Source organism: Anticarsia gemmatalis, chromosome 6 (genome assembly GCF_050436995.1).
Source record: "Anticarsia gemmatalis isolate Benzon Research Colony breed Stoneville strain chromosome 6, ilAntGemm2 primary, whole genome shotgun sequence".
Classification (NCBI taxonomy): domain Eukaryota; kingdom Metazoa; phylum Arthropoda; class Insecta; order Lepidoptera; family Erebidae; genus Anticarsia; species Anticarsia gemmatalis.
In genome coordinates this window covers 9374585-9399602 of record NC_134750.1, presented here as the reverse complement: position 1 = coordinate 9399602, position 25018 = coordinate 9374585, and the positions used below count along the sequence as shown (strand labels likewise).

Genomic DNA, 25018 nt, shown 5'->3' with positions numbered 1-25018 from the left:
GTAGTTTTCAAGAATAATACAATATTAAAATGAACTTAATAACTGTAGCTGTATAACCTCATATAAATTAACACCATCTACCACCAACTGTGGTACTTTTTTTTTTAAATTAATAATGGTTGACGTACTTGTAGTGCCATCTATTGAACAAATGCTTAACAATTTTGGATCCGAGAGTACCAACTTTCCAAGTAGTTAGAATATTTATCACTAGATGTCTCTAAGGAACGAAGTTGCTTCAGGGCTGCCATATACAAACTTACCAGTTTTACACTTTTTAGAGGAGATTATTTGGCTATAATTGTATACAAATAATTTGAATAAAACACTTTAAATATTCTATTTAAGTAACTAATATCTAGTGATTTTTATTTTAAACTACTAACTGTACTCTTTCTGTAAAAGTCAGTATTTCTGTTTGTCTATCTTTACTGAAAAATAAATATTTTCTGCACGAACACTTCATTTGAAATAAGAGTTATTATTTAGCTTCAATGGTCATTTGATCTACAAAACGTAATAATTGTGTATTATGCTGCTTAATATCAAATAAAAAGTGAGATACAGAGACTTACCTTCAAAACGTAAGAATATACTCTCATATATTATAAACTAATATTACACGAAATTTACTTTGCTAGTATATTCACTAAGTTTTTTATAGCACATAATACATTTAAACTTTAAAACTTTTCAAACTTAAATGGGCAATTCGAAATGGTTGCGATGGCAACACTTTCCGCTTATTTATTTCATTCACTTCATTTTCATTCGGCCGGCTGCAGCAGGTGTGGATTGTAGCGTGTCGCGCGGCGACGGTTACGGCGGGATTTCGTCAATATGAAGTTTTGTCAAACTTTTGAAATTTAAATCTATGAACTAAAACTTATTTCAAATAACTAGAGCTTGGTGAAAACTGTATAGAACAGTTAAAAACTGCTTATAAGTGAAAGTTCACCGGTCAGGATGTCGGTTAATTCAAAGTGGCGGTTACCTGACGTTTTTTGTGTTGGTGTGTTGAATGGATGTCGGAATTACGTTTAATTCGTGGCGCGGGGATGGGTGAGTAAGTGGTTCAAGGTGTTTTGGGACTAATTTCGAGATGCCTTTCGTGCAGCGTGCCGTGGAACCGAAGTATCTATCGCGTACAAGTTTACGAGACAACGATGGCAAGCCGAGGGTGGCTGACGAGGAGCTCCAAGCGGTTACGAACTGTACCCTGAGCAATGCGCTGAGACAACTCGCCTCTTTAGTGCTATTAGCAGAAGATATATTCAGCGAGTTGACCGCGCAATTGCAAGACATAACAGAGCGATCTAAAGTAGCGCAGACGAAGATCACGAAAATCAACGAGCTAGTTGAACAATATGACCCGAAGAAAGTGCCAGTCCGTAAGTAACAACTTTTATTACGTGTTCCATATATTGTTTACTACAAATTGCAGCCGTCTAGATTGTAAAAATTAATTAACGTGACCATTACTATCAGCAGCACGCATTGCAACAATCGCTTTTTAAGCCAGGTGTTACCGTAGGTCCTAATTAGATACACGTACATCGCATTGTGTGTTAACATAAATCACCTTTCTTTCATGCATTGCTGGTCTGAGTTTAGCAGAAATCTAGTTGGCCACGGCCTGATTTGTTAATTAGGTAGGTAGGTACCTACCTACTAAGTTATCTATGTATTCATTGATTATATCCGAATTTACATAGATACTTACCGAGATATGTATTTGTAAACTAACGTTAGGCATAACATCGTAAGATAACCCCTGACACTAAATTCATCTTATTGAATGAAATCGGCTTCATACCGTTCCCGCCTAATTAGGTAATTGAGTAAATAACTATAGATAGGAACATACCTACCTATCTATTCAATTTTATCTCGATTCAGACCAAAATATTTACGTTTTCAAGCTTTCGTTCATACCCGCCGTTTCATTGAATTGTAAAAAATAAGATCCCTATCAAACGTAATCAAATCAAATGTTCTAATATCTTTAACAGCCTCAAATCACACCGAAGCATGCAATAATATTGTTTATAGGAATAATGCATTACGATTGAGAATACGATTATAATCCAATTAAAAACGAGCCCGTGCAGATACCTACCTAGTTTTCACACTACGAGGAAGACACGTATTTTAACTATCTTATTTTATACCCCACGCCGCAGCTATTCGATATTATAATCGGTTTTTCAAATCGATTTAATTCTAGGTAAGCATAAACATGTGCCTACCCACCTATATCCCTACACCGGTTCATGTTCAACATCAGTTCAATTTAGTTTATTTTCGAACACAATTCCATATGAGTTATTAAAGTGGCTAGTTAAACTAGCGATCTGTAAGCTACTTGCGTCCATCACGTTGCTAGTAAAAAGAAATCGAGGCAAGCATTTGTAAATTAAGCTCATTGAAAGGACCGTTCCGAAACTCATTACCTTGTCCTCCTTGAATATGCCGCCTTTACAAAAACGTACCACGTTGATGCATTACTCTGAACGCTATCTAAAAACCTGTTTGAGCGTTCGAACGGACCCATGATGGGAAAAAAACTCCCAGATTCCAATGCGAACCATAAAAACGTCTCGAGATAATTTCAAACCCATCCAATGCTCGAGTCCGCCGCTTGATGATTCTGACCGCTCAAGTATTTAACACTTGAGCGATAGAATTCCTTGTTCCTTTATAATAACACAAGTTAACTACATACATACGATGCCTATTATTCCGATCGTTCATGATGATAAAATCGACCTTTAATTACTTGCGGCGTTAGAACAATGCCGAAAATAGATATAGCCCTTTATCGTGATTGCTGTTCCAATTGATTAATTTCCACGGAGATAAGTAATGTTAATTTACTGTTACCGCAGTACAAGCAAATGGAACATTTGTTTGGTTTAGGCACGACTCTGTCATAGACTGCCGGCATCGACACGAAAATCTTTTTAAGTGCATTCGTAACGGAAAACAAAGTAAGATAAACAAGAAAGGAGACAAACAAATGCGGCGTGCTGTGTTAGTCGCTTTTGTAAACACTGCAATTCATTGGGCAACCTTTCACCTGAACGATAAGCGCTAAGTGTTGTTTTTAGTGTCATCTCGTGAGGTCTGTCCTTTTACGGTCGGTTTATTTGCACGTTAAAGAATCTGCTAGCTCGGCCTGTTCACAGCCTGTACTCGATTCAATACCATATAAAATTCAGATCTCTTTAACTCTTATGGTATGTTTAGTACTTACATGTCAGTTCAACCCGCCTATACTGGTTAGAGAGAATGCGGAGATGTATAATTGAATGTCAGTCGTTGTCGTAAATCCCTAGCACTTTATGTACGTACCTACGTTACTCTCAAATTTATGTCCAGTGACAGGTGCCCGAAACTATCAGAGCGTGCAAGACATGGCCATCGTTTAGCATATTTGTTATCTTGATCGTTACTACCAGTGTTCCAACCCTTGATGTCTTAAGTAATGAGTGCTATAAATCTGAAGTTGATGTCCTCTCTTCAAGAAACCGAACTAGGGAAGCATTTATTCGCTGGGATTATTCTCTGTAACTCTTCTATGGCCGTGTTCGTTAGTTAAGCCATATACAAATGCGCTGGTAACTCGTGGTAAATATTGCTTCGTCGACATTTTATGAAATAATCTACAAACTAAATACCGCGCGCGCTAAGCCGCGGGCAAAGTATGGTGCTTGTATAATGAAATTATTATATTATACTCACTTAATTATATTTGTTTCTCAACTTCCCTTAATGGCGTTGCACCCGTGTTCAGCACACAGTGTAAGCCTGTGCAGTTACTAGGAGTATTTCATAATTTACGGCCAGTAACCTGACCAGTTGCATAGATGCTATCTACAACATGTAAAGTGAAGGGTATAATCACAATTACCACATAAACTTTCTACATTTCGAAGATATTAATACGCTATTACATACCAGGCTTAGAAGTGTAATTTATTAGTTTAAACGGGGTAGGAGCTTATTGCCCACACTTGAATGCAATAGGGAAATGCCTTACACTTACACATCAATGCGGCCAATCAGCTCAGATTAAAATATTCACGTTGTTAGTCAAAAATGTATCTATTCTATCTAGAAATAATATAATGAAAGCACTTTAACAAATATATGTAATTTTAGACAATTTCGGATTGTGTCTACCTCTCTTAATTGACAATTTAGACTATTTTATCACACTAGGATATCCCGCTACAGGTTGTTACAACGAAACAATGACTTATGTAGTGTTGTTATATAAGGCAGGTTTTCAATGGTGACTGTAAGTTAGCCACGTTTGTGCAATTGTTACGGAGTTCGTTGGACGATAAAGTTCTTATCAGCTTTCTTTGTAACAAGGAAACGAGTTCATGTCGTAAGAATTAATTAGGCAATCGCGAAATACTTGTATAGAATACATAAAATGTTAGTACGAAAAGAATATTACTTACCGAGCAAGTTGGAATGTCTAGATAGGGACGCGAACGTACTTGTTTAGTAATCTAAAGAAAGAGTAAAAGGTCATCAAGATTCGCCTCTTTTCTTTCGTAGATTTAATCTTATTTCGTGTCTTCTACAGCACTAATACATATGCCTAATGGTACTGCCAGAGGTATGGAAGTTAGCGTTTCGTCCACATTCATTAGTCCGTGTTCATCCCACACACATTTTTTGCCTACAAAAATCTATTCTGCATTCGCATACGATCAGATGTCACGGTGTCAGCAAAACAAAGAGGGCTGTGACACAACACCATTGGTTTTTCCCATGCTTGATTTATCTACTGCGTGAGGAGCGTCCATTCAACCGCATGGATGCCACTAATGCTGGCTAAACAACTCGGCTACGCAATACACAACCTTATATTTATTTCGTAGAAAACTAGTTTCCCGTTGAAACGCATCCTTGGGAATCGTGAACAACCAAATTGATTTGTTTTACTTAAGACTCTCAAGGTGGCCTCGGCTTGTGTATCGTTAATTCCTAAAAGCAATTCGATTGTTATCAAATACATTCTCATTCCCATTAACGTCCTGTTTGTACAGAAGTATGTGATTGCCAAAGGTCAGGTTCCGATTTCGATTTCCAGGGCGAAGGAAGTATTTTTCATCAATGATTGTAGTTGGAAATTGTTCTGTATATTGTATGAGTTTGTTTCCTGTTTCATAGTTCGTTGAATGAAACGTAAATCTGAAGCATTCCACTGTTTATTCTATAGATACCTCCGCCCATCCCTTAGGTAAATACAGGAAGGATGTTCTGTAAATCATTAATAAGAATCCTTTTTTATCGTTAACGGTTGAATAATGATGGTCCCCGACAGTGTCAACATAAATCACAACTCTTACAATGTGTAGGAGGAAATGATAGAGAATATTTCCGTTACCCGCATCTCAGATCAGTAGATATTCCTCTAGTACTGGCCACAAGGCCTTGCGTACACTCCATTGCTTGTAATCATAAATCTTATTAGATCCCACATGACCATTTATTTCTTTAACTACATTTATGTTATTGTATTAAGCTCTAGCTGTAATAACACTGTAGTTCCTCGAGGGATATTCTCGTGTATAAAAGAACAATTGGCTATTAAAGCACCGATAAGATAAACATGCCTACTTCTGAAATTGTGTTTTGATCTGTAATCTAATGTTTGCTGTTATGTTATGTAACATAGAGGTGGGAAATAGGTAGTAATTTATGTTTAACTTCAAATATTTCCTTGATTTAGACACAACTATAAACTGGAATCCACCCAGTGAAAACAATGAGTAGTTTACGCCACAGAAAATGACTAGCTTCGCCTACATTCTTTAACATTTAAAACCGAATAAATTGGAAATCAAAAAGTTAATTGAGTCAATAAATATAGTACTCGACATTTCCATACACCGCAAGTATTTATCTAGCTTTCTATACCGGACACGATCTTATCTCTAAATAACCATAGTCGATAACCCGACCAGCTATTAAGTAGTTAGATCTGCAGATTAGTACTCACACCACATTTCAAACCGAGGTAATATGAATTCCGGCCGATTCCAGCGATACGAGAACACTAACTGTATAGATATCTTAGTATGTTTAACAAAAAAATGTTATAACAGACAGGCGCTATTAGTCTTGACAGCGAAAGTTAGATCAATTTTGGTTGTTCCAGATTCTCCCCGATACCAAATTAAATCTAAAGTTTCGTATCGATAAATACGTTATTCATTTCACGACTGAGTAATGACTTTAGTCTGGACGTCTGGGCTGTCTATCACAATAACGATCTTGTTATCATATACGGGTCCTACGTGCTTAACAAGAGATCATAAGCAGACAGGCTAAACAGACGCACGCATACTCGACTGGAGTAGATATTGAAAGTCTTGATGATGATATGACGTCATCCTGAAATATTCTCATGTAATCCCTTGTGTCGAACGCTTCGAACATAATCATGATTGACGGAACGTGTGGCAGATACATCAGATTTTTTGTAACCAAGTAATTTGTAGACTCATGAGCTCAATTAGTTATGAAGTGAGTGACCGGGATATGTGCAAAGAACCTTTTGTCACGCGTACGATAAGATCTCATTAAGTAGAATTAGTTGTTAGCGCAAACAATAAGATTGCATGACCGTTAGATTGCTAGTTCCAATGTCATTGACATACTGAGCTGACAGAATTGGCCAACGTTGCTCCCTTGCTTCTTAATACCGACTTACCGCCAGTATAAGCAATTGCAGTAATCACATCGAACTAAATATCATTTCCATTTGATACCTAGTTACCTATAGATCTAATGCCACAGGCTTCGGTGTCACCTTTCGTCCCCGATAGTGCCTTTCCTCGGTGTTGTTTTGCAGGCTATTGAATGACTGCAGTCGCACCGTATTAAGCAAGTCTTCGTCGCGTAATCTGAGCCCCAGCTTAAATCTAACGGCTTTGTACCTAATGCTTTATGCCTGAATAAATTACGAAAAATAATACCTTGGGCTTACCGTTGGAGGGTTGAGTGTGAGCGGCTTTAATGCAACGTAGTAACTCGTTTGTCAACGATATTGTAAGAGGATATCCTTTTTGACCAAAAGTTTTGCAATTACGGCGTCGCCTTACTGGGACGCTTTTTTGTCAATATGAACCGTCAGTTGCGTTACAGTTTTATTATCGCACTCAACAAATGGTTGAGGGTACAAAAACCACACTTGAGATATTCACCCCTCTCGTAAGTCATTGTGGGAACTTTCGTCCCGACAGGGAAGCTGATTTTTTGCCGCGAGTTTCTAAGAACACATTCCAGGTAGCCGGGTACTAATGCGAGCTTTTGTATTCATAACTCGAAGGAAGATTTCGCGAACGAACGACTGTCCGGCTTTTGAAACGAAATGTGTTTTGTTTACAAAGTTATTGATGAATTAACGTATCCGAACAATAGCTGGACAAGCAGACAGACTTTGCATAACACGATTATGATATTAATAATTCCCCTAGCCACCGCGGATTAGCTGCAACTCATTAGATGATGTAATTGATTTATTTCCAATAAATCGTATTGTATATTTATCAATAGGTGTAAGTACAGCATGCGCCGTTCGCCTATTAAAGTCAGGGCTGTGATATACGCCCCAGGGACGTTTCAAGTGTTAGATTAGTTAGTATTATCGTACATGCACTCTAGATTTGTGATAACATTCGCGTAACCTAGGTAAAGAAAGTAATTAGAACAGCACTAGACAGTTTTAATGTACATATTTACAAATCACATAGTCTAAACATTACTTTTAACCTTACTCTTATAAGAAAAGGCTCTAAACGGAGGAACAAAGGATCAAAACGTCTTGAAATTCCTAGATAAACAAACAATGTTTAAATTATGAAAGAAACTATAACATTCCCATAACCATAAATCTAATCTGTCAACGTAAATGCCATATACGTCTTCTCGAGAAAACATTTTATGGCTTATAGGAACATGTAAAAGTTGTCGAATAGTCCTGTACGATATATTTCGAAGTCTATTTAAATATGATTCCTCCTGATGCAGTGAGGCTGCGACAATGACCTTTAGAAACCCACGCTAATTATACACACATCGACAACCGGTGCCAGACTAGTTCATGGCGTGGCACGTTTCAACATAACTACACAACATAATAAAGTACCCAATTTAACTGCGCTTAGACTCGCGATCATGAGCACTAGTCACAACTGAGCTAGTCTAATGAAGATATTCCACTACAGAAATGAACGATTGCGCTGTTGAAGTATGTACATACGCTGAATTATCTTCGTGAACGAAGATTCAATTAAATTAATTTGAGCCAGCAGTTGCTTGCCGTACACGGTTTAATTAGACGGTCAGAAAAAAGATTGGGAAGGCAGATTGAATTAACGCGCATCGATGCTTATGATGCAATAAGAGAACCGATTCGACGGCCATAAATTTTACGCGCCCCTCCTGTTACCAGCATATGGTGCAATCGCTAATCTACTTAAACTTACTCGATGTTCTTACCATTGTTGTGTTATTTGATGCACGGATTGAGCAGCCCATAAACTTATTGTTACAATATCAAACGTTTCCTGTTTAAGACGGTCTCTTTTAACAATATTTTCCTGTACGACAGCTGAAGGTGATCGCAAGCTCACATCAATAAAGCGCAGACAAGCCCAAATATCGAAAAGTAAACTTCAAATATTGGTCATAGCTAGAAAATGGGAAAAAGATAGGGGAATCGGTGGACGGTTGGGGACACATAAAAATATTTTACTAGGCCCTAGCCCAGTAGCCGGGGAAATAAAATCATAGAAAAACAGCTGGTATTTGTTCTTGATTCGGCTCGGTGCCGTTTAGTTAGTACGTATTTTAATTCCGGGTTGGATGTAACCGCAACAACAAAACGTGGATCCTTTCCTTCCCCTTCAACATTGTTACTATTGACGAGGGTTCGAGGTATTCTGCGAGGTTTAGGTGCAATTTGTTTCAAGTTAATACGATACCCATCAATATTTAATCGGATTTACTTTCATTAATCCTTCACTTATTTATTTAGGCGCTTCTGAAACAAATTTGTTACTTATCTGTGCTTTTAAGAGCCCAATTACCATAGCTATTAGGTACGGAAGCTTAGGATTTGCTTTAAGAAAATAAAGTACAGAAATGTCTTTTAAAGCCAAGAAAAACCGTCAGTCGTATTCAGTGTATAAATTTTAAATAACACAGTGCTCGTATTTTTTACTTATCTTTTGGCGTGTGACTTCGGCAAACTAAGCACCTAGTTAATATTAGATGAAGCCCGTAAAACGTGGGGGCGCCGTGGCAGCTGATCGGAAGTCCTGCCCTTTGTTCGACTTTCAACCACACTTTTTATAGTGCAAGGAAGGAAGGAAGTCAGGAATTTTACTATATCGACTATTTTACATTAACTCGTTACTATATTCTCATATTGAGAAAGATTAAAAAAGATAGCACATTTGGAATCTTTTATTTCCATGCATGCACTGCGTTTTGTCACGATTTTTTTGTATGCTCCATTGTGTCCCTTACGAAATATCCGCATTTTTTATCCAGACAAAGAGGGAAAGCTTCCATTATTCGGAATATTTTCGGGTACAATGGTGGACCGCGCATGGCGCACGCGCAGCGTGTGATCCATTGCCGACAAGATCGATTGTTCGCGATACAGAGAGGCGGTTATTTTAAAATGTTGGCTTTTATCGTACACAATGCGAATATAAACGAACTCCACACCTTGATGATTTTACCTCCTATAAAGTACTTCCTGCCACGCCCCATGTGTTTCCGTTCATTAGATGTTTTTTGTCTAATGATTTATTACACCATCCGCTCAATAGATCGTACCATTCATACCTGTCGAAGAGGATGTTTTGGAGCATGTGTAGCACCTGAGTTTTATTGACATTCAATTGTGTAGGAAGTAGATTGTCTACATTATGTTATGCAATTCTAATATTGCTGCTCTCGTCTACAAACGTGGTCCTACATCACGTTCGCAGTTAATTACCTAAGAATTCCATACTCCAAGTAGCTTTGTAGCGTAGAGAAGTGGCGCAGGGCATTGCTCAAAGCGTGCCTAAGGCAACAGAGAGTTACAAGTCAGTTTTGTGGCTTCTGCAAATAACGTTTATTGTCCAACAACCACAAACTTGGTTCAGAGGAAATATTGAAATGTATGTTTCTTAGAACCAATCTCGAGATCGTTAATGAGAAACACGCGTTTATTTTTAACCCACGAGACCTTGAGTCGTTTCCTTTTATATGGAATCGGCCAATTATACGAATAAATTAGCAAACGAGATTTTCTATTCAGTTTTAAGTTACCTACATCTTTGTAGCCGAAAGAAGTGATTTCAAATGGCTATAAGATTATGAATTGTATGGGATATTGAAACATGAATATCTTTTAGATTTTGTGTAAACAAATATACAGATTAACCAAATTTCAAAAGATTCGTCAAATGATTGGCAAGAAACACAAGCATGGTGATGATAAGATCAGGCTGAATATTGTATATTTAGTAACAACAGAAAAAATAATCACGAACAGCATAAAATAACAAACGAAACTTTTTGTAAGAAAACATGTGGATCAAATCTGATCTGAAGAAACTTAACTAGCGTTTGTGTTAATGGTCCATTATGAAGTGAGCATATGACGTAACACTACGTGGGAATGTGATGCAATCGGACTAGGAAACCAGATAGGATATTATTAACGTTAATGTTACAGCAATATCCTGTAGGTGGAGTTAGATTTATTAATAATGTTCTAATGCCTGAGTTGCAATGAGGATAGGAAGATTACGGTATAATTTCGCCGCCTTGCGTAGCCTTACCTAGTTATTACCTTCTAAATAGTTACCTGTTACTCGTTAGTCTCGGTCTACATTAATGATGTAGATATCTTAAGAACAAAAGAATCTCTTGAGTTACTTGAGTGTCCGTCCTTCTGTTCTCACGTCAAAGTCAATGTTCTCAACAAGTATCGATATCTGATTTCAATGTTTGTTTACATAGTTATAGAGTCTTGCTCACGCTTCGCCCGAGGAAAATCTCTGTAACAAGAATTGATTTATTCATAACTTGTTTGAAAATATAAAGAATACTGTTCTAAAGAAGTTATATATATATGTATGTACATTGGACTGCGGACAAAAACAGAATTCTACCTTAAGTGTTCTAATCCAGGATTACGAAAATAAATGTAGGTACTAAAAGGATAATTCGTGTAAAATTTTGCGAGAGCACGGACTGATAATCCATTTATACGTATTTACTCACATTTGATGCGGTTAGAGAGCTTACCTAATGAACTATTGGGAAACTAACTTTTGAGATTTGAAATATCCGATCCTATCACTGGCAACGGCTATTTGTTTAAAGGCGTGATGTAAATTGGTTTTAATTTTAAGAAATAAAGAGTGTTATGTATTACTGTGATCGTTTTTAACCCGATAAAGATAATAATTGTTACCATGGCATCTATGATACCAGTTGTTTTACACTCGTGGCCCTGAAACTGTTATCACGGAGATAAATCCACTAATACAACCTACAGCTATTATAGAACATGCTCGTACGTTATGCAGAAGTTCAATGACACTATTAACTGACGTTTATTGGCCGCGTGCATTTTCGCAATGATTTATTTAACACGTAGTAAACTGCGAGGTTACGCTTGCAACTTTTCATTAACGCGCTGTTATGTCAGCAATAAACTCTGTGTGATAGCATTAATCCTCCATCATGCAAAATAATGTGACACCAGTTTTATTGCACCGTAAATCGCGCTTAATTTTAGTTGCGATAGCTTAGCATGTCTAGATGTACAATAAATTACTCATCCATAGCGAGTAAATCGTTATATGATTATCAAAATACCGCATGTAGCTAGTAGAGCGTACAACTTAATAAAACTGCTTTATATCACATGAAAGGTGATTTGGAGACCGTCCAATATTTTACTTGTGTATTCGAACGTATGGAGTCTGTTTGTGCATTCTGTTTTTTAATTCAATAATGTGTGTTATGAGTAACTTTTACGCTCTCCACTAAACTAATATTTTACTACAGCATTCACTGTTTAACAATAAACGGACCATGTCAGAAAGGGGCTCCGACAGTTACGTAAACGAATTTCAATTAGGACTCATTACTTTCGTTCATGGACGTGCGTACGAGTATGTGGATGCCACACAAACACCGTTCCCCATTAACAAGGGCGTTTTCAGAGCAACTCTCAAATCAATCATGTTAACCTTATCGACACGGTTCCGTTGCAAGCTCATTAGCAATGCCGCTGTGTCCGCACATCACGTACCTTGTACCACATACTGGCTACGAGAACAGCCAATATGGGCAAAACAAGCCTACTCTCATCCATATTACAAACTCTCGTTCGATCAGTTCATTTATATTGCAAGCGGATGTTCTTTGCAGCTTTCGTGAATTGCATCGTTAGCACGGTCAGATTTTAAATTCTACTTTATGATTGGACTACGTGTACTTTTATTACATAAAAGATTCCTCGGACGATACGATCTACACGGTACTAAATAAGTAAGGTACGTCGAACAAATTGAATCGATTTCAAATGGTCCATTCGAGTGGAGGCTTTATTATACGGCATGACTTGGCTGTTCAGTGGATAACCTCGGTCATGTCATGTTTCGTCTCGTGCTACATGGTTTTTGAGGCCCATAGAGCGCTATTGAATTGAACGAAAATAATTGACAAGCGTAGTCATATCGTCATGGTAGGTACAGTAAAAAACAAAAAGGAAATGTCAAAGGAAGGGCAACACTTGTAAAGCGATTTAAGTTGTACTTATAAAATCGATATCGCCCATTATAATGGTACAGTTTGCATGTTCATGATATAAATCTATTTGAAATACGGCTACACAACACTAATTACGCGGTCTACTGCACGTTTAGGCGGCGTGAATCAGACAGATAAAAGCGTGTTTCAGTCAAGTGACAGTATCAAATAATAGTGAAAATAACTGAACGCTAGCGTATGATTTAGATAAGGAACACACGATAATAGCCGGTTATAAAGGTGTGTCGTCTGCTGCACCGACACACAGGCCACTTCCATTATGTTGAAAAATACTTCTCTTTCAGAACAATCATTTTTCAAACGCTTTGTCAGTTTGGCCGTTTTATACCGCTATAAAAATCCAATTTATACCAATAAAAATGTGGTTTTGAAACGTTGGAATGTGTAATCATTAACAGCAAAATAACGTGATAACAGTCTAGAAACTATGTAGGTAATGTTATCGGTAGCAATGTTACCGCATACATCGGTGAATCAAGAAAGTGATTACTGTCATCGTAAGCATCCGCATAATTGCAACTAGTGTTGTAATTACATTTCTGTCCGCTACTGCAATTAAGCGTTTATTAACAATTGTACGTTATAACGATACGCTTCGTATAAAATAATTTGTTATCTGTCAACAGGTACTACGTCTAGTAGACTAAGAATATGAAAATAGAATACAGATTACTTACAGTTTCTCAAAAAAAGACTTAAGTTAACTAAGTCCAAATCAATCTTAACTGTAGATACTGGGTACATCTAACCCAGCTTACGTGCTTAAATGTAACTTAATATTGGTGTTTCACTTGATGACGAGCGGCGCAGCCCTAATATAAAACAAGCAAAAGGCAAACGTGCGAGACGTAAATGGTAAACATTGTGACAGATTTGTAATATTTGCCGTAGGTATGGTTCATTAATTTGTTGCGTCACCGCACGGGGATCATGTAACAGATGATTTATTTCGCGGCAGCAGTAGAAGCTAGCCCGGTTGCGGTGAACGAACCCTGTCACTGCGCAACGCCGTATTACAGGTTTCGGCACTTCGGCAGACGATTTTGTACCCGACGCGCATATTGACCGTTTATGGGCATGAAACTCCATACCGTGTTCATTCATTATAAACCGGCTGAGATAAAATGTCTAGCTAATAGCCATAATCGAATTGAATGGGTTTCGGGTATGGATTGCATAAGCTGTGATATATTAAACCACAATTCGGGGTATCAGAATTCACACCTCGGAAGCGTAGACTGTTGCTAATGACGATTTAACTGTTGTTTAGAGAGCTTTGATCTTCGCCTTTAATGGTTTATTTCTAACGAAACTGTACTATTAAAATGCAATTGCAATAGATCGTTTGAAGCAAGCATTTGTCGGGGATTTATTGTCCATATTTCTGTTTACAGATATAAAAGCGAAATTCTGTTTCTCAGATTGTTTTGAGTAATATTGTACACAAGTAAGATAGTTAAGGAACTTTGGAAAAGACAAACTACATTTTACTCCACGACTCAGTCTCAAACTAATAAAGTAATCACTCAAGAGTATTACCTCGTAGCAAGTAAATATTAGACATGTGTCCAAGTTAATCTTATCGTTTCCACACTTACCTTAGTGACTCAAAAAAAACGTTATTTATACCGTTAATCCCTGTAACAGCGAGCAGCTGCTAGTTCAACAATCAGTGATGCTTACCCACCAAATTATTAAAAGCCATAAAACGAGTCTTATAGAAGGGTGAGCCACCCTATTGTCGATTTACGTTACGTGTTTAAAACTTGCATGCGCGTTTTATTATTGTAGACAGGCGAGGTATCCCAATCGATTTTTTATGTGTCATATGCATTGATAATACATTAAATTCATGCTTATGAACTTCATATTACCAAGGTAATAACGATGGAAATGATTAAGATAATAGGTCCTTTAAAGTTTTACCAGTACCATGTACTAGCCGGCTACATGCCAATTTATGTTTTAACCCTTATAATCGCCTGTTTCTACCGGGTAATTTCCGGCGCGGACACGAAGTGTATGGAAGATTTTATACAGTACTCCAAGGTAGAGGTAAGCTCACACTAGGTGCAAAACATCGGTGCCGACAGAATATTCCATGAATATTAATAATAACAGCACTGCTTTGAGCTTAGATATGCAACTACCCTTCGCAAATTACATCACTAACCGTTAAAGGCAGGTTGGTGTTTGCGCGCAAATGTCCATGCTTGGTGGGACCTTAGCGTGTAGTTTGTCGCTTGCTCTTGCAACCGGTTGCATTGTGTAGCGACCGTTAGTCGCCCACCTGCGGGAACGCGTTGCCCACTGAACCGAGAGCGACATGCGTCGTGTGTCCAGACACGTGGTGATGAACTTCTACGGCACACGTTCGCATAATAACTAGCTATTTCGGGTTATTACGATTACCAGAGTCCCTCCTCTCTTCATAATGATACGCACCGAGACATTACGTCTCTCCGGTTTAACGTTGTTGTTAATTTCCTAATGCCAATTCATAATTTTTACTCGCAGTTAGCAGATGCTTTCAAGTCAAATATTTGTAGTCATTTTCGTAAGTAAAGATTGTGTAATTAAATATTTATAGAACGCGCCATTGCATCGCGATGCATCCGCTATTTATCGTAAGTCAAACAGCATGTGAGATAAGCGATATCGATTCGTGACCGATCGCATTACGACACAGACATTCGATACTTTGACACCTAGCCACCGGCTGCGTCTGTTTGTACAACGATTATCTTTTATGCTCTGTCTCGATTTGACCCAGTTTCTAGTATTCACGCCTTCATATTTAACAGTTATAAAGATACAACACTTGATATTCTAACCTTCTACGATTCCACGAACAAGATATAGATAAGATTCTTCTTGAAATGGGACTATTTGGCGAAAATTGAAAATAAATTGCCACTCTACTTAGAAATGACAAGAATTTCAGGTGAATATGAGTAATGGGACTTGAGATTTCGCTATCGCTCGACATTTACACTGAAGACGAAAGTAACAAAAATGTCTGCAATTTGAATGTCACGGGCGCATATGTTGTCATAAACGGTCTTCGCGGAATAAAGCGGCCAATTATAAAATTACCTTAAAATTATAAAGCAATTTTTGAACTCGTTGCTAAGTGGTTATAAATGGGTTGAAAATGGTCATCGCCATTCGTTTCGAACTTTCAAAAAGATATCTGAACTTCAGATGGAATTATTTATTATTAGGATACGCAAATTTTGATACCTAGAAATTTAAAGACTTATTTTTCTGTTTTCTTTTGTGTATTAAAATGATATTTATTTTGCGACAAAAAAAGTCACAGAGAACAAAACCATAAAAACCTTTTACTTTCTACGCACAAGAAAAATATATTATTATTAATTGTAGGTCAAAATAAACTTTATGATTATGTAGACATGAATATCTTGTCAGCAATTTTGTATAACATTTCCATCGAAGTTAAAGACAACCTTAATTTGCTGACCAACTGGCACGGCCATTTTATTTTTTCAGAGAGCAATCATCTGTATGAGCCCCACTATAAATCTCTGGAACCCAGTGCTTATTTCCCGAAACATTAATATAATGTTTTCCTCTCGCAACTTACGCCCCTTATCTTGTTCTCTGAATGTGAAAAGCAACGATTTCGGGGACAGTTTTTGTTTATGAATATTATTTGCAGCACAAAGACGGGGGAACAATGACCCGGAAATGCTTTGGCGTTATGCTAGATTATTAGATTGCAAAAACAATAATCGACTAAGTAAAAATCTTGCGTTACTACTATGTTCAATTTTTTTTCCTTGAAACAAAACGACTTTGTATCAACTGACAACTTAATTGTATATAATGCTTTGGACGTGAAATCATAACCGATATGAGTTTTTTTTATTGGAAACGAATGACTCGATTTATATCAACCAAGAAACACCGGTCATACAAATTGCTGGAACACTTTATTGCAAGAACAAACAATCGCTCTGACGAATCGAATTTCGATTCAGATGTGTTGTTTCATTACAGCGATCATATTTTTTGCTTGACTCGCATTTTCGGAATGTATTTACCTACCGCAAACGAAATTACGAATATAATGATTTTATTATTATGTCCAAAAGGCATTGAGTGCTTCGAAATTTCGTATATTTTAGGTTTTACAAATTAAATGGTATAGAAGTACCTATATTCAAATAAGCGCCTTAATGTCATCTGAATTATCTCCTTCATACGGTAGAGGACAGTCCACGATTTAATTTTTATTGAATCCGGTGCTCACCCTACTAAGAATATTATGCCCGAAGTTCTTGGAAATACGAATAGAAATCAATATAGGTATCTACCTGATCATTTTGATTCGATTCTCTGTGAAACTACATTTCAATAGTCAAACACTGAAGCGATTTATCCATAGATGACACGGCGTTAAGCCAAAGCCGGCTTATTGTGATGTAAATAAGTTTCGTCGTACAATGGGATGTGGGAGTGAGGGTGTGGGCTTGTGGGCAGAACGGGCCCTTAGCTCAAATATAAACAACATAGCACCCCGTATTGGTCTACCGCTGTTCACGCTTCGCTAGCACAAATTCCATACTAATTTACGAGTACGTACCGATATGCGTTAAAATGTTTGTAACAGACGAGGGCACGGCCGGCATTAAAACAGACCAGATTTATCGAGTGGCCCATTTTTTGTTTAGCTATGTTTATCAGGTTAATCCACGGTGTAGTTATCTCGCTCCTTGGTGAGGTGGTCGGTGTAATGTTACGAACATGCGCAGCTAGTGAAAGCAAACATTCAGTCAGCGTTCCACATAATGCATATTCTGTAGGGAGCGACACATGACACCTTGGCCTTCATCGCAGAACTTGACTCATTCGTTGTACTGTCCGACTGGCATAAGAAAAATAATTGTGTTATTAATTTTCACAAGGAAGAAATATTAACCGCAATCGTTTATTAAATTTCACTAGAACGGAACGTTACCGGAAAGATTTCTAATAAATTTTAATTAAATACTTAAGCCTTTTCTGTGTGATAACGGTTGTAAATATCGGAAAACAAATAGCGGTAGAAAAAATACACGTAATTTAATACTTGCTTATTCAATTGTGTCGTTTAATAAATTGATAACTGTACATATAATAGGCTAGTTGTTTGATCGTTTTCGATTTGTATTCGCTTTACAAGTATTATACGCATCTCTCATCGTTGAATGCAATACGTGAATAATAAATCAATGGAAATGGAGTCGGTGGTTCAATCATGGTCAAGTTCACTGACCCTTGTCGTCGTCAAGAACTCGAGATGGACAAATTGACCTCAAACAGCCTTTATTACTCAGTCAATGGAAAGTAAAATGAAGAGTGGAAATTAATCGAGTGCGTAATTTTTGTATTCAACTGAAATGTAGGTGAAAGATTAAACTGATATCTTATCAAAAAATTCGTTTACTCAAGTATGTTACGCGATTAGATAAGTTCTTTATAACGAAGTATTTATCATTTTTAATGTTTTTTTTTTTTACAAAAACGTTCACTTTCAACAAATATTGTTACTTGTATGGAGTGTTTGACAATTCTTGAAATGGCTTCGAGTGATTTACACAAGTACTTTCCTTTTTTCCGTCGACGCGCTTTAAATGTTTTAACATCATTACACGATATTAGAGTCTTAATCATCGCATCGTTTCAGAACGTGTTAAACAAGTTTTCAGTCCTTCATTATTTTATATGGTCACTTAAAACATACCTGAAGTACTCATACTTATGATAATAATGATTTTAATCACAGGTGGATTATACCGATCATCACAATATCCTTTGTAAAGCTATGCAACCGACCTTATGAATAATGTAAGCTGTTAAAATGACTTTATGATTACAAATTGATGTACCACCAGCTTATAAAGAGGTTTACGAAGAACTCCCTGAGAATCATGCAATTTCCTTAAGAATCGGCCTGAGGTAAATAATTGCTACTGAACATGTTCGCGCGTAATAATTTTGTCTTTTCATATTATGTATACTACCAACGTAAGTTTTTAAAAGGTTTTCCTTATCCAGTCAATGTCCGTTTCCTCGACCTAGAAATCGAATTTAGAGCTTTCAGTGACCATTGATTGCGTTCTTGACTACTGAAGCATGTGACCTTCAGTGATGTGAATAAATCTCGAGTAATATATAAACTTCCTATAGGGAAGGTCAATACAAACTTACATAGGTATTTTTAGTTAACTGTAGTGTTCTATTTTTCAATGGTTTGTGTGTGTGAGTACAGTTATGTGCGTGGGCTCTCTGTGAGGTCAGGCACACGTTTGACGACAGCCCTCTTCCGACACTCCTACGCACTGTATTATAGCCTCTTATTATTCCATCCCGAGATTACACAATGCCAGCTTGACGAAATACCAAACTTTCCAACGAACCCTACTACCTGACAGTGGAACATCATTTCAAACTCACTTCTAAGGCTATCAACGTTTCAAAATCCAATTTGTCAAACAGAATACGGAACAGATTGTTACAGAAACTAATTTCCGATGTTTATTTATATCTTGTCAATAATGGAAAGCGTAATTTCTTGGAAAAAGAACAAATATCGAAGAACACTGTGTGTGGCACCCTCAATGTAAACAAAAATAGAGTGTTACATGTTGCTTAAGGTAATCAAACCTCAGGACATTGCAACCTCACACGTGCAAGGTGTGAACTGATGTAAAGCATGCTTTCACGCCCTTCATTAAAAGTATTCTTATTTTTAGCCGAACATCTATAAACATAACAATAAATACGTCTATACTTTCTAATGAGAGCATTACAAACAAATACTGGTAGCTCTCTGTTGAAATATTATCTTACTACGGCACTTGGACGCTGTTATTACAACAGAATGAGCTACTAAGATTACGTCTTTTAATTTAGTAGTGCCTGTTAAGTTTTATTTTCTTTTAATGTGCCTATTTATTTATGAATTTAAGTGCCTATTTTAGTTCCAGTGCTTTCACTTAAAAATACCGTGATAAAAGGCATACAGATAATAGCTAAGACCAAAAATAAAAGCTTAAGATACCGTCTGCAGCAGTATTTTGCAAAGCAATAAATCAATACATACTTACATTTCTTTTCCATTTAATCATTTTTGTATTAGTCTTTATTCTCGAAAAGGAGAATGAAGATTTCATTCAATAAGAACTTCAGATAAGGATCTCGGCGTCCTAAGACACTCGAAGAAAGGTTCATAAATCAACATCGATAAGACAAAAATATTTTAGGGCGATTCGCTCCGATGCTGAACGTTCTGAACAAGTTTACTCGAAATAATCTAGAGTACACACGCCTACTCGGTTCAAACCGGTATGGCATTACTTCGACTTTCTGTCGAATTTTTGTACCGCCTCTTGAACGTTCGGATATAGAAACCAGATACAGAGCGGCTTTATAGAGGACTTCTTATAGTTGAAATAGAGCGCCTGGAAGGGCCCTCAAGCGCTATTTGAATATGAATATTTATTCCATTTGTATTAATGTCATTCCGTAACCCTTTTTTAGTGGCCTTAATTGTGGTGGCCTGCTATTAATTATAGGAAGTTATACGATGGCCTCACTGGTTTCTTATAAGGCCCCCTACGAACAACGATTGACATTTATCGTCAGTTTTACATTTGAATAGACGGATAGTAATGCATGAGTGATTTACAACCCTAATAAAATCAATTAGATATGCTTCATTAAAATTACTGTAGTTTGCCTCTAATTAATCGTATCAGCTCTGTAGCTATAGTATTAAGAGATAAGAAATCTAGGATCAATCTAAGTAGAGAATGGGGAAAATTAAAAGGTTCGATTACAGACATTTTCCCCATATTTAGAGGTATAAAATCAAAAAGTCGTTTTTACGCCTCAATTGTTCAAAGTATCTTTACCTCAAAGGAAAGTAAAACACAGAAATTAATATTTGCATTAGCAACTGCTTGACAAATGCAAATGGTAGTGTAAGACTTAGTAATCGTTTTCAGTGCATCTAGTTCTTTGTGTATAATGGTACCTCTGGAAGCACAGACACCGCCGGCGCCCGCGGCTCTCACGTCACAACAAAACAAACACCCACCGAGATTCTATCGTTCAAACGAACTTGAACCCAATGGTTCACTTAACCATTTAAGGCTAAAGGCCGCATAGGCACATACACATTGCAATGTATTATCCTGTCACGTACTATCTAACTCAGTATAAAACTTTTGTTTTCACGCACACTTTTACTTTTTATTTTTAGATGGAATTGTCTCCGCATTTCTGGGAGGCCTGTTACGTGATACACCTTCAAACACTGACAGTTGTTCGTTCGAATTCGTTGTATGTTGTGCTAGCGAAAAGAGGTAGATCGTTATCCCTTTACGACGTCGTCTGATGGTCTCCAAACAGACTAATACTGATTTAATTTGTTTAAAATAATTATTTATTGTGATGTCTACTCTATTTTCCTATTGGCTACTAACCGGAAGCTCAATCGTGTCGCAGTTGGATAAACTCATTATCATATCGTTACTAATGCTTGAAAATAATGACCGTTGAAAGCGCTAGAACAATAGCGAATAGATTTACGCTTCGTGTCCTAAATATAGATGTGAAGCGTTTGTAATATAAAATGGTGGGGAATGTTTGTCTTCCGTCAAATGTAATCTAACCGCGTACACGTTACCTACAAGCTTAAGGTGACGGTGAGGCACATTAGTCTGCGTTACTTGAACACCAAGACAAAGTGCTCGGTTAACTCGCGGCCCGTGCTTTGAGTGAATAAGGCTAAGTTAAGCTTTCGCTCGCGCCACGCTTCACACAACGATGAAACGTGGACTTAGTTTACAACTCTTCCGCGTTTACTTTTGTTTACCAACATCGCCATAACATTGAATTATTAGAGACGAGAACTTCGGATAAATTATCCTTCAAGTGCCTATTCAAGTTAATTTATTTGTTTTTCCCTTGCAAAGTGATGCGTTTTACGCCCTGTTCGCCACGGTTAATGGCACAGTAAAACTCAATCGACGGAACGCTGAACAAACGTATTATTGGTACCTTAATTAAATTTCTGAAAGTTTTCGGTCTATAAAATATTGAAGTGCAAAAAATGTTCCCCCTTTACGGAAAATTTCATTGCAGAGATATTGTTGAAGAGCAGAAAATATAATCTTAAGACGATGCGATACTCCGTACTGATTTACCTTATTGCGTAATTTAATAGCCATCCGGATAAGTTGTTTGTAATAAATATCTGTGTGCCCATAACATGTTCAAACTTTAATGTCTTCTAATATAACTGGCAGAAGTAACCACCCGGAAAATAAACACGCGTCCTTTAAGATTCGAGGGACGAACCGCATTTTGGTGCCGGGGAGATTCGCAGCCAGCGGCATCGAGATGTCCCGGGATCTGCTATATTGAATTCAAGTTATGATTAGGAAAGTTTCTGCTCCGTTTCTTCGATAAATAAATACGATGTTTCGCTTAACAGTACCGTGTCTACGTGACGTCATCTCCTATTATTTGGAAAGTTTACAGAGGTTGCTATTTACGTTAGAGCACTATCCATAAACTTCAGTATTTATTTTTGGAACAATTTCGGCTTTAGAATTTCTTTATTTATTTAATTAAGTACTAGATATTTATTTAAGCGAAGCCTTTACTACTTTGTGCCAATTATCAGAGTTAATTCAATCGTGAGCGCGCGATTGAAACAGATTTATTTAATTGTATACATACTCTTGCTTATCACGCAGAAATGAGTACTTTGGTTGTAAAACATAGCAGATGTATGTATAAATGAGTTGGGTTGAAACGTAACTGTTTTACTGCCGTTTAAAAGATCACTCAAACACATGCCAGTTTCATTCATAGATACAATATGTCCGTATTTAATTTATAGATATTGTAGGGTCGCTCTCGTAAAAGAGAGGATAATAATGAGATCACATTGCGATTGCGATAAAAAGGTCCTAGTATCCCGTGGTATTGTTTGACAGATGTGATAAAACATTAAAAATTTTACTTAAGAGTTATTAAGCACCCCGATTAAGGCAATTAATAAAATATTTGAATTCGCTTTCAAAGATAATTCCTGAAAAAACAATATGTACCTGCCTAATTATTTAACTTAAATAACTTTCCGACATAAATTTTGTCGATTCCGCTGACTTAGCGATTATTTGATCAATATCGATATACGTTTGTTCGGGCCATTTAATAATTTCCTTGTCTCGCCATATGGCTTCGCCCACAGGGCTTCAGTTCAACGGAATTGCCTGCTGAACGATAACTGCATATCCTAAAATAATATTACGTGTATTTGGGGTATGTTTTTGAATACAATTATCCCCACACAAAGGATGAATATGTTACACATGAAATACGCATTGTCCAATCTTTATTGTAACGGCAGATGATAAGTGAATTGTATAGCGAAAAATGTTAAAATTGGCGGCCACAATGCCGTCCAGACCCGTGCGTTGACGCTTTTTATTACAACAGCTGTCCCAAACACGTGCTATGATTCCAGCTAACATAAAACAGAACCGCGAGGGAAGTGATTAATACGAACTGTGCATAATAACATTAATTATGGAAACATTTAAAATGTTTTGACTACGTTAATCAGCTCGTTTCAAACATTAGGAGCTAATTACAAAAACACTCCATTTTCCAACTCGAACATCACTAAGCCTATTAGTGTTGTTTATAATGGAATTAATGCGTTTTATTTAAATTGAATTTAATGTATTCGTGATGTGCGGGCTCATCCTTATTCACTCATCGGTCTCGGTCAGTTGGGCACGCTTGAAAATTGCCGATGACTTCACTGAGGCACTTAACGTCACAATTTTACCTCGCTCTACCTGACGGGTTTTCGTAAGATTGTATCGTGCGAATGGCTACTTTTTACTTGCGTGATACCATAAAAGTCCCTCTTTTGAAAGTTATCACGTTAATTTCGCTCGGCTAAAAGTAAAACACATGCATGTGGTGGCAATTAAGATCCTTTTATTTCGACGACAATTAGCTTTACGCACGCGCCGATGTAACCGCGTTTAGAACGCTATAATGATCGTTTTTATACAATGATTCCCCTCCGAACCGTATACAGTCATAATCTCTGCATAATGAGTTTAATGTAATTGTAATTTAAAGCACGGGGCGGTGCATTAGTGGCGGATGGATGTTATCATGCTTATCATTTTAAAATAGCTTTTTAATATACGCCAGATGTCGTTTCACCTCCCCCATGCAACACGTCATTCTACAGTGTACCTACACCTAAAATAACTTTTATTGTGCATTACTTTATTATTCAAAGTGTGGTCAGGACCAAGAATAACCCACCCACCACTATCCGTGGGTGTTTTAAGAGGCGGTGAAGGAATTTTAACAGGAACATCCACCTGCCTAGTAATTACCTAAACTTTTTATGTGCTTGTCTACAATGTCTACAAAGTTTACCGTAGTGTCTTTAATTACGGCCTCAATTTAAAGACTAAAGAAAATATGGAGATTAATTACTTACTTGACTAAAATTTGACTCATTTTTATGGAGGTAGTATTAAACTATGATAGTTTCAAACGTAAAAAAAAATCATGTAAAGTGACAGGTGAACAACACAAAGCCAAATCAGTATGAATGTCCAAATCTGTCACAGTTCGCGAACATCTGCATCCAATGTGTGAGCAAACATCTGTTGAACAAAAGAACGATCTCATGTCGGGCCCTTAGCTTCGTGACCTACAGTACAGCGCCCATTATTATCTATCAACGACCCTTCGTTTAATTAGGCCCTATTCACTTATCGTTGCATTCCTATTCTGATCGGTTTACATTTTCACGCTCGACTGCGCGGGCGCCGACAACACCACAATGCTCCATTGATAAATGATTAGAAGTTAGAGTTAAATGTAATTGCATTCTGGGATCTTGGTATAAATAAACGACCTATATGAGTATTGTTAACTATGACTAAAAGGATTTATGAACTGCATACACGCGTAACCAACAAAATATTGACTCCCGAATATCGTATTTACTTAACGTTATAAACGTACGTGCATTTCACATCGTTTACTTTAACAAAAAGAGAGCGTAATAATTTACTCCCAATATAAG

The 25018-nt window shown here is 37.1% G+C and overlaps 1 protein-coding gene across 1 annotated transcript in view; it reads left to right on the top strand.

Moving 5' to 3' along the window:
* The first annotated feature begins 778 nt into the window (after window positions 1-778).
* The window catches only part of gukh (NHS actin remodeling regulator GUK-holder), a 68023-nt gene continuing 43783 nt past the window's right edge, over window positions 779-25018 (top strand). The window contains exon 1 of the mRNA XM_076115685.1: window positions 779-1391. Within this exon, the coding sequence (XP_075971800.1) occupies window positions 1103-1391 (289 nt within the window). The 5' untranslated portion in view covers window positions 779-1102. The remainder of the gene's footprint in view (window positions 1392-25018) is intronic.